Source organism: Borostomias antarcticus (genome assembly GCF_949987555.1).
Source record: "Borostomias antarcticus genome assembly, chromosome: 20".
Classification (NCBI taxonomy): domain Eukaryota; kingdom Metazoa; phylum Chordata; class Actinopteri; order Stomiiformes; family Stomiidae; genus Borostomias; species Borostomias antarcticus.
Genome location: NC_140253.1, coordinates 2,025,698 through 2,036,769, shown reverse-complemented (window position 1 = coordinate 2,036,769; position 11,072 = coordinate 2,025,698). Strand labels below are relative to the sequence as shown.

At 53.4% G+C, this 11,072-nt stretch overlaps 1 protein-coding gene across 1 annotated transcript; it reads left to right on the top strand.

The window, feature by feature from the left end:
• Positions 1-1,997: 1,997 nt before the first annotated feature.
• Positions 1,998-11,072, top strand: LOC311322189 (calcium uptake protein 3, mitochondrial-like; the record flags this gene model as incomplete). The annotated part of the gene is made up of 5 exons (XM_084454232.1): positions 1,998-2,090; positions 2,694-2,865; positions 8,782-8,890; positions 10,016-10,173; positions 11,004-11,072. Exons 1-5 carry the CDS (start codon positions 2,011-2,013, stop codon positions 11,070-11,072), a joined length of 588 nt encoding a protein of 195 aa, XP_084310358.1. The 5' UTR covers positions 1,998-2,010.

Below are 11,072 nucleotides of genomic sequence, written 5' to 3'. Positions count from 1 at the left end.
TTATCTCCATTTCAACACTTCAGTCCTAATCACAGACGTAATGAAGAGTGGCTGGAGTGAATCACACGCACACACACACAACACACACACAACACACACACCACACACACACACACTTTAGGTTATCCACTTGTCTGTGTAGGGGAACTGTATGAAAAACCCATAGAAATAAAATAAAACATGTTAGGGTAGAACTATTCCAGGTGGAACTTTTCCATCAGGCGAAGGTTGCAGGTAGAATGATTCTACCAGGGACCAACAGGTTGCTCTGCTTCTTCCAGAGGGGGCCACTACAGGGACACGGAAAAGAGTCTAACGTTAGTCCCAGAGAGACCGGCATGTGAGAGATATCTGAGAATGTAGTCTAGTCCCAGAGAGACCGGCATGTGAGAGAGATATCTGCTCATTATCTTCTTCTGTTCCATCCTTCCTCATTTCACACACGTCTGTTTCCAAACACAACAACATTAACAACATCAACAACAACAACAACAACATCTGTTTAGGGCTGTGAAAGTCTGTCAGATGGAACAATGGTTTGTTTTGTTTTCCTCTCTGTGAATACGCCTCCTCTCCTGTTCTCCCGGTGGACTTAGGACTTTAGACTAGAGGTAGAACACACAGCATCATGATGACGATGATGGTGGCGATGGTGGCGATGGCTGAATGCTCCTAGATTTCCACGGAGACGGACATGAGTTTGCCAATGACTTGAGCATGGCGCGGGATTGGACGATACTTTGGGGTGGGCGGGGCATGGCAGGCATGGGTCCTTGGGGCCTGTCGATCACCCTTTCCTCCTATCCTGGCCTAGCAAAGTCTACGACTGCTGTCCACACCTTTTTCTGAGCTTACCCTCGCCCCCACACGCGCATACGCATACGACACACACTTCCCTCAGCCACCCTCCACACACACACAGACACACACACACACCTTTTCCCTCTTTTCCAATGTTTTCTCTTCAAAGGATTAAGGAGGTGTTTAGCTGAGGATTACAAAGCTAAGGAAAAACACACACACACACACACACACACACACAAACACACACACCAAATCCCCTCAATTGGTATATATATCCCGTATCACTTACTAAGCAAACACTGGGAAGGGGGGATGGAGGGTTTATATACAGAGAGAGGTTTTAAAAGCAGGCAGAACGGGGCGTAAATGAAGACATCTGAGATTCTGTGCCAGTCAGGAAAAAGGTGGAATCTGCTCACATTCTTTTGGCATTTCTGTGGTTTTGTTGTTTTTTGTTGTTGTGGGTTTTGCCTTTGTTTTCTTCCTCTTGTTGTGGAGTTTGCGCAGAAATGCATGGGATGTGGTGGCTTTCTGTATGTGTCTGTCTGTCTGTCTGTCTGTCTGTCTGTCTGTCTGTCTGTCTGTCTGTCTGTCTCCTGGCTTAGGGTCTTTGTGTCCATGCAGCTAACTTGTCTTGTCCTTTCTCTCCCTTGCTCTCTCTCTCCCTTGCTCTCTCTCTCACTCTCTCTCTCTCTCTCCCTCTCTTTCTCTCTCCCTCTCTCTCTCTCTGGTGCCTAGTGTGTGTAGAGGCATGTTTTGTGCGTGTCTGTGTGTCCATGTTCACTGCTGTCTTTGTGCTGCACACTGCCTCTCTTTGTCAGTCTGGTGCTGCATGGGTAATCACTGATCTACACATCATCTGGAGGGGTACGTTAAAGCTGTAACCTAAGCAGATGGTTTGGAGATCAGCAGATCTGATATGCGTAGGACTTGTCCCAGACTGGAGTCCTAGAAAAAAAAGGCTGCTGTGCCTGCCTGGGTGCTGATTGGTTGACCACCGTCTTTCATGACCTTTACGCCTTTGGATGCGTGCAAAATATTGGCTGGCTGGCACGCAAGCTGCCATCTTGGATCGACGACCACGACAGATCACTCCCCATATTCTTCATCCAATCAGAGGTGGTTTTTTTTCTGACTGACGTGCTTCTCTCTCGTCCCCCGCCTCCTTTCCTCCTCCCTGACCAATGGCAGCGCGCGGACGAGGGCATGATGATCGACACCACGCTGTTGGTGCATTTCTTTGGGAAGAAGGGGAAGGCGGAGCTTACCTTCGACGACTTCTATAGGTAATCGCCATGGTGATGAAGACATGACGGCTACTCCATTTACTGTCACACTGCGGTGAAACATGCCTGTGAATACACACACAAACACACACTCTTTCTCTCTAAACCACACTCACTTACACACACACACACACACACACACAACCACACTCTTTCTCTCTAAACCACACTCACTTACACACGCACACACACAAACACACACTCTTTCTCTCTAAACCACACTCACTTACACACGCACACACACAAACACACACTCTTTCTCTCTAAATCACACTCACTTACACACGCACACACACAAACACACACTCTTTCTCTCTAAACCACACTCACTTACACACGCACACACACAAACACACACTCTTTCTCTCTAAATCACACTCTCTCACACACACACGCACACACACAACCACACTCTTTCTCTCTAAATCACATTCTCACACACACACACACAAACACACACTCTTTCTCTCTAAACCACACTCACTTACACACGCACACACACAACCACACTCTTTCTCTCTAAATCACACTCTCTCACACACACACTCAAAATCACACACACACACAACACACACACACACACTCCTGTGTTCCGTGCGCCAGGTTCATGGACAACCTGCAGACGGAGGTTCTGGAGATCGAGTTCCTGACCTACTCCAAGGGCATGACCACCATCAGCGAGGAGGACTTCGCCAGGATCCTGCTGAGGTACACCAACGTGGAGAACATCAGCAGCTACCTGGAGAACGTACGCCAGGCCATCCCCGATGAGAAGGTAAGTGGAACCTTTAGAACCGTGGTGCTCAGAACCTTAGAACTTAAACCCAGAACCTTAGAACTTGAGAATCTTATCCAGAAACCGTCATCCTGATTCCCTCCGGGAACAGTTAGCGTGTGAGTGTGAGTGGGGAGTGGAAGACCCCCTTTTTTAGAACTGATTTTGAATGGAGCGTAGTGTGGGGGTTCTAAAATAAAGTCAAGAGCGTCTGCCTCCTCTCCCGCTCCAATTCCGCTCGGTACCGCTCTGGTTCCGCTCCGGTTCCGCTCCGGTTCCGCTCCGGTTCCGCTCCGGTACCGCTCGCTCCACGAGCTTAAGAAACATTAACCTTACGTCTGAGTTGAGTTGAGGTTGTTTGTTTTTGTTAAGCGGGGAAATTTAAATCGTTGAAATTCATTGTAATGTAGACCTCCCTACCCCCCTAGAGGTCCCCATGTAGACCTCCCTATCCCCCTAGAGGTCCCCATGTAGACCTCCCTATCCCCCTAGAGGTCCCCATGTAGACCTCCCTATCCCCCTAGAGGTCCCCATGTAGACCTCCCTATCCCCCTAGAGGTCCCCATGTAGACCTCCCTATCCCCCTAGAGGTCCCCATGTAGACCTCCCTATCCCCCTAGAGGTCCCCATGTAGACCTCCCTATCCCCCTAGAGGTCCCCATGTAGACCTCCCTATCCCCCTAGAGGTCCCCATGTAGACCTCCCTATCCCCCTAGAGGTCCCCATGTAGACCTCCCTATCCCCCTAGAGGTCCCCATGTAGACCTCCCTACCCCCCTAGAGGTCCCCATGTAGACCTCCCTATCCCCCTAGAGGTCCCCATGTAGACCTCCCTATCCCCCTAGAGGTCCCCATGTAGACCTCCCTACCCCCCTAGAGGTCCCCATGTAGACCTCCCTACCCCCCTAGAGGTCCCCATGTAGACCTCCCTATCCCCCTAGAGGTCCCCATGTAGACCTCCCTACCCCCCTAGAGGTCCCCATGTAGACCTCCCTATCCCCCTAGAGGTCCCCATGTAGAGGTCCCCATGTAGACCTCCCTATCCCCCTAGAGGTCCCCATGTAGACCTCCCTATCCCCCTAGAGGTCCCCATGTAGACCTCCCTACCCCCCTAGAGATCCCCATGTAGACCTCCCTATCCCCCTAGAGGTCCCCATGTAGACCTCCCTATCCCCCTAGAGGTCCCCATGTAGACCTCCCTATCCCCCTAGTGGTCCCCATGTAGATGGCGTTCAGACGGCGTGGTAGAGTACAGCCTGCGTACGGCCTGCTCTATCCAGGCAGCGCCAGAGACATTCATTAGGTCGTCCTCAGACGAGCTGGACAGCGAAGTCTCCAATCATCCCGTCCGTCCGTCCGGTTCCGCCGAACTCTCCACGCCTGCGTCCCTCCTCAGTACATCCACGTATGTTGGATGGATGAGAGACAAATAACTCATTCTCGGATTTATGTCAATGGGAACATTTCTTTTTCCCAGCCAGATAACTTAGTTACAACAGGATTGAACTAGGAAGGCGGTTTCGTGTTTACACGTGTGGTATTCGTTCGGCCAATCAGAAACATTCAGCGTTTCCAGCCCACCCACAGAGCACTGCTACCTCACAAGCAGGGGCTTTTTTCGGGGGGGGGGGGTCCCCCGTGAACCCGCCCGTAGACCCCGGCCCCTTTGGTGTGAACATAGTGAATTCCCCCCCAAAGGTCCGTTGTTCGGGGAGGGGGGGGAAGGGGGGGTACAGTGGTGAGGACGCGCCCCATAACCAGAGATCTGGACAAGAACCTCACCTTACCCACCTCAGCCGACACCTGACACCCACACTCCTCCCCCAGCTCCTCCCCCCGTTTCTGTGTTCCCACCACACTGCTGTCCCCTCCCCCCCTACCTCCCCCCCTACCTCTCCCCCTCCCCCTCCCCCTCCCCCTCCCCCTCCCCCTCCCCCTCCCCCTCCCCTCCCCCTCCCCCCCCCAGTCTTTCCTGCCTCCCCCCAGCTTTGGATCCTCTCTCCTCACCTGTGTGCACCTATCGGGCGTCGGTGGTCACTGAGTCTGTTACACTTGACCGCCCTCTCACAAACACACACACACACACCGGCACACACACACACACCGGCACACACACACTCAGACACACACTAACGCACACACACTAACACGCACACACACCAGCACACACACATACATGCTTGAATGCACCACTGCACTGTCCCTGGTGAACCTGTCACTCTCTCCATTCTATCAACCTGCCACCTCGTAGTTGTAAAGGAGTGTGTTGTCCCACCTCAGCACACACACACACACACACACACACACACACACACGCACATCTCAGCAGCACTGACCCTATTGTCTTGATGGTGTGAGACCTGCTGACTGAGTGACAAGCTGTTCTTCCACTCAGACACACACACACACACACACACAACACACACAAACACACACGCACACACACACACACACACTGGAGAGATATAGAGAGAGCCATTCTCACTCGTACGCCCATGACATGAGTATTTTCTCTCTGCTGAACCCGGGGTATATAAATCCCAAGCCCCTCTACTGAGCATGGATACCCTAGCCATGACGTTTCACTGGGGGTATATAAATCCCAAGCCCCTCTACTGAGCATGGATACCCTAGCCATGACGTTTCACTGGGGGTATATAAATCACAAGCCCCTCTACTGAGCATGGATACCCTAGCCATGACGTTTCACTGGGGGTATATAAATCCCAAGCCCCTCTACTGAGCATGGATACCCTAGCCATGACGTTTCACTGGACGGGGTATATAAATCACAAGCCCCTCTACTGAGCATGGATACCCTAGCCATGACGTTTCACTGGGGGTATATAAATCCCAAGCCCCTCTACTGAGCATGGATACCCTAGCCATGACGTTTCCCTGGGGGTATATTAATCACAAGCCCCTCTAATGAGCATGGATACCCTAGCCATGACGTTTCCCTGGAGACCAAGTGAATTCATAACTAAAGTTTCCTCTGACTTTCTGTCCTCCAAAGTGAAGTGATCGATCGTTATGCTATTATGCAGCGTTTTGCTCCTCAGCTAATTGCGGGTCGATGTGTGTCGTGGCGGTGTGTGTCGTGACGGTGTGTGTACTCGCTGGTTGTCTCCGTGTGTCGGGTGTGGTCACGGGTCGACTCACAGCCCAATACTCCACATTACAGCCAGCGCACTCGAAAACTCTTACAACTACTCTCTAAAAGTTAGACGGACCAATATATGTTATTAGAATTAGCGGGAAGTATGACTGCAATATAAGAGGGGGTGTCTAACCTGTGACTTTCATTGCATGAAACTCACAATGTCCCCAGTATTCCAGTCTCTGTCCATCTGTCTTCAGTGTCCACTAGTGTCCTTCCCTCCTCCTTGTCTCTGTGTCCCCTCAGTGTCCACTAGTGTCCTTCCCTCCTCCCTGTCTCTGTGTCCCCTCAGTGTCCACTAGTGTCCTTCCCTCCTCCCTGTCTCTGTGTCCCCTCAGTGTCCACTAGTGTCCTTCCCTCCTCCTTGTCTCTGTGTCCCCTCAGTGTCCACTAGTGTCCTTCCCTCCTCCTTGTCTCTGTGTCCCCTCAGTGTTCACTAGTGTCCTTCCCTCCTCCTTGTCTCTGTGTCCCCTCAGTGTCCACTAGTGTCCTTCCCTCCTCCCTGTCTCTGTGTCCCCTCAGTGTTCACTAGTGTCCTTCCCTCCTCCTTGTCTCTGTGTCCCCTCAGTGTTCACTAGTGTCCTTCCCTCCTCCCTGTCTCTGTGTCCCCTCAGTGTTCACTAGTGTCCTTCCCTCCTCCTTGTCTCTGTGTCCCCTCAGTGTTCACTAGTGTCCTTCCCTCCTCCCTGTCTCTGTGTCCCCTCAGTGTTCACTAGTGTCCTTCCCTCCTCCTTGTCTCTGTGTCCCCTCAGTGTCCACTAGTGTCCTTCCCTCCTCCTTGTCTCTGTGTCCCCTCAGTGTTCACTAGTGTCCTTCCCTCCTCCCTGTCTCTGTGTCCCCTCAGTGTTCACTAGTGTCCTTCCCTCCTCCTTGTCTCTGTGTCCCCTCAGTGTCCACTAGTGTCCTTCCCTCCTCCCTGTCTCTGTGTCCCCTCAGTGTCCACTAGTGTCCTTCCCTCCTCCCTGTCTCTGTGTCCCCTCAGTGTTCACTAGTGTCCTTCCCTCCTCCTTGTCTCTGTGTCCCCTCAGTGTCCACTAGTGTCCTTCCCTCCTCCCTGTCTCTGTGTTCCCTCAGTGTTCACTAGTGTCCTTCCCTCCTCCCTGTCTCTGTGTCCCCTCAGTGTCCACTAGTGTCCTTCCCTCCTCCTTGTCTCTGTGTTCCCTCAGTGTTCACTAGTGTCCTTCCCTCCTCCCTGTCTCTGTGTCCCCTCAGTGTCCACTAGTGTCCTTCCCTCTCCCTGTCTCTGTGTCCCCTCAGTGTCCACTAGTGTCCTTCCCTCCTCCTTGTCTCTGTGTCCCATCAGTGTTCACTAGTGTCCTTCCCTCCTCCTTGTCTCTGTGTCCCCTCAGTGTCCACTAGTGTCATTCCCTCCTCCCTGTCTCTGTGTCCCCTCAGTGTTCACTAGTGTCCTTCCCTCCTCCTTGTCTCTGTGTCCCCTCAGTGTTCACTAGTGTCCTTCCCTCCTCCTTGTCTCTGTGTCCCCTCAGTGTCCACTAGTGTCCTTCCCTCCTCCCTGTCTCTGTGTCCCCTCAGTGTTCACTAGTGTCCTTCCCTCCTCCCTGTCTCTGTGTCCCCTCAGTGTTCACTAGTGTCCTTCCCTCCTCCTTGTCTCTGTGTCCCCTCAGTGTCCACTAGTGTCCTTCCCTCCTCCTTGTCTCTGTGTCCCCTCAGTGTTCACTAGTGTCCTTCCCTCCTCCTTGTCTCTGTGTCCCCTCAGTGTTCACTAGTGTCCTTCCCTCCTCCTTGTCTCTGTGTCCCCTCAGTGTTCACTAGTGTCCTTCCCTCCTCCTTGTCTCTGTGTCCCCTCAGTGTTCACTAGTGTCCTTCCCTCCTCCTTGTTTCTGTGTTCCCTTGCGTCCTTGTTTCCGGAATGCTCTTCTTCCCCCGTGTTCCGGAAGAGGCAGGAGGTTTGTGGCTGTGATGGAGCAGTGTCTCTGTGTCTGTCTCTCTCGCCCTCTCTCTCTCGCCCTCGCCCTCTCTCTCGCCCTCTCTCTCACCCTCTCTCTCTCGCCCTCTCCCTCTCTCTCGCCCTCTCTCTCACCCTCTCTCTCTCGCCCTCTCCCTCTCTCTCGCCCTCTCTCTCTCGCCCTCTCCCTCTCTCTCGCCCTCTCGCCCTCGCCCTCTCTCTCGCCCTCTCTCTCTCGCCCTCTCCCTCTCTCATTCCCTCTCTCTCTCACCCTCTCTCTCGCCCTCTCCCTCTCTCACGCCCTCTCTCTCACCCTCTCTCTCTCGCCCTCTCCCTCTCTCTCATGCCCTCTCTCTCTCCCTCTCTCCCTCTCTCTCTCGCCCTCTCTCTCTCCCTCTCTCGCCCTCTCCCTCTCTTTCTCTTCCTCTCTCTCTCTCTCTCTCTCTCTCTCTCCCTCTCTCCCTCTCTCTCTTGCCCTCTCTCTCTCCCTCTCTCGCCCTCTCCCTCTCTCTCTCTTCCTCTCTCTCTCTCTCTCTCTCTCTCTCTCCCTCTCTCTCTCTTCCTCTCTCTCTCTCTCTCTCTCTCTCTCTCTCTCTCTCTCTCTCGCTCTCTCTCCTGTACCAGAGCATGTTTCCGCTGTGTCTCCACACCTCCGGTTTCAGACGCTCCCATGAATGTGTGTGGGAGGAGTCTGGCCTACATATCATTTGCATGCCAGTTTGTTTACTGCAACCCGAGGCTGCTGTCAACAACCTGCACATGACCCCTAACCCAACCCCAACCCTAACCCCCCCTAACCCAACCTCAACCCAGCCCATAACCCTAACCCTGACCTGTGACCTGTGTCTCAGGGCATCACCTTCGACGAGTTCCGCTCCTTCTTCCAGTTCCTCAACAACCTGGAGGACTTCGCCATCGCCATGCAGATGTACAACTTTGCCAGCAGGTCCATAGGACAAGGTAGGCGTGTGTGTGTGTGTGTGTGAGAGAGAGAGAGAGAGTGAGAGAGAGAGAGAGAGAGAGAGAGAGAGAGAGAGGTCATAATATGTCATATCTGAATGGGGCTTCTCTTCCATCCCTCTTACTTTCTCCCCCTCCTCTCCTCTCTGTCCTCTGTCTCTCCTCTCCTCTTGTCTCTCCTCTCCTCTGTCTCTCCTCCCTTCTGTCTCTCCTCTCCTCTGTCCCTCCTCTGTCTCTCCTCTCCTCTTGTCTCTCCTCTCCTCTGTCTCTCCTCTCCTCTTTCTCTCCTCCCTTCTGTCTCTCCTCTCCTCTGTCCCTCCTCTGTCTCTCCTCTCCTCTGTCTCTCCTCCCCCCTGTCTCTCCTCTCCTCTTGTCTCTCCTCTCCTCTTTCTCTCCTCCCTTCTGTCTCTCCTCTCCTCTGTCCCTCCTCTGTCTCTCCTCTCCTCTTGTCTCTCCTCTCCTCTGTCTCTCCTCTCCTCTTGTCTCTCCTCTCCTCTTGTCTCTCCTCTTTCTCTCCTCCCTTCTGTCTCTCCTCTCCTCTGTCCCTCCTCTGTCTCTCCTCTCCTCTGTCTCTCCTCCCCCCTGTCTCTCCTCTCCTCTTGTCTCTCCTCTCCTCTTTCTCTCCTCCCTTCTGTCTCTCCTCTCCTCTGTCCCTCCTCTGTCTCTCCTCTCCTCTTGTCTCTCCTCTCCTCTGTCTCTCCTCTCCTCTTGTCTCTCCTCTCCTCTTGTCTCTCCTCTTTCTCTCCTCCCTTCTGTCTCTCCTCTCCTCTGTCCCTCCTCTGTCTCTCCTCTCCTCTGTCTCTCCTCCCCCCTGTCTCTCCTCTCCTCTTGTCTCTCCTCTCCTCTTTCTCTCCTCCCTTCTGTCTCTCCTCTCCTCTGTCCCTCCTCTGTCTCTCCTCTCCTCTTGTCTCTCCTCTCCTCTGTCTCTCCTCTCCTCTTGTCTCTCCTCTCCTCTTGTCTCTCCTCTCCTCTTTCTCTCCTCCCTTCTGTCTCTCCTCTCCTCTGTCCCTCCTCTGTCTCTCCTCCCCCCTGTCTCTCCTCCCCTCTGTCTCTCCTCCCCCCTGTCTCTCCTCCCCCCTGTCTCTCCTCCCCTCTGTCTCTCCTCTCGTCTCCCCCCCCCCTCAGATGAGTTTGCGCGGGCGGTGTACGTGGCGACAGGCCTGAAGCTGACCCGTCACCTGGTCAACACCATCTTCAAGATCTTCGACGTCGACCACGACGACCAGCTGAGCTACAAAGAGTTCATAGGCATCATGAAGGACCGACTGCACCGCGGATCCAGGGTGAGGGGGGGGGGGGGGGGGCGGGGGGGGCATGGGGGGGCAGGCTGAGACGTGGGGGCAGGTATAGTTACATATACGTATAGTTAGATGCAGAGCTAGAGCGTGAGAGTATGGCCCAGTCCCGATGTCCCCCCTAAACCCTCAAGCCCTGCACCCTCACAGACTGATTGACATCACCTGGTAAAGTGGTTGAGATATGAACTGTGGGTAATTCCCTCAGGCAAAGTCTGCAGAAGTGCAGACTTATGGTAAGGGGGCATAACGGGCTCAAAATGTCTGCCAGAGAGCCCTCATGTACTTGAGAATGTGACAGTGGGACAGTCCTAAGCCCTCATGTACTTGAGGATGTGACAGTGGGACAGTCCTAAGTCCTCACACACTTAGCATGAACACACCTCAAAGTCTGTGAGTCCGTAAGGGTGGATATTGGGACTGGGCCTGTCACAGAAAGAGAGAGCAGCTCAGCGAGGGAGGGAGATAGTTTTCACTTGTTTTGTTCAAAGGGGAATACTGCCATCTGGTGGTGCATGAAGGTACAGCTCTCAACACTGGCAGCAACTGAACTGAGAGATGGCTGTCTACTAAGCAGCATGGACTCACACCTGTCCGCTACCTCTCTCTCTCTCTCTCTCTCTCTCTCTTTCTCTCTCTCTCTGGCTTCACAGTCTTGGCTTTCTTTACTATTAACAGTGTTTCAACACCTTTCTCTCTCTCCTCTCCATCTCAACCTCTTCCCTCTCTCTTTTCCTCCCCTCTCTCAACCCCCCCCCCATCTCTCTCTCTCTCTCTCTCTCTCTCTCTCTCCTCTGTGTCTGGCTGGCTAACCCCAGGGCTACAAAGCAGTGGAGAGATTCACTTCCTTCAGGTCCTGCCTGAAGAAGGAGCTGGCCGGCAGATAA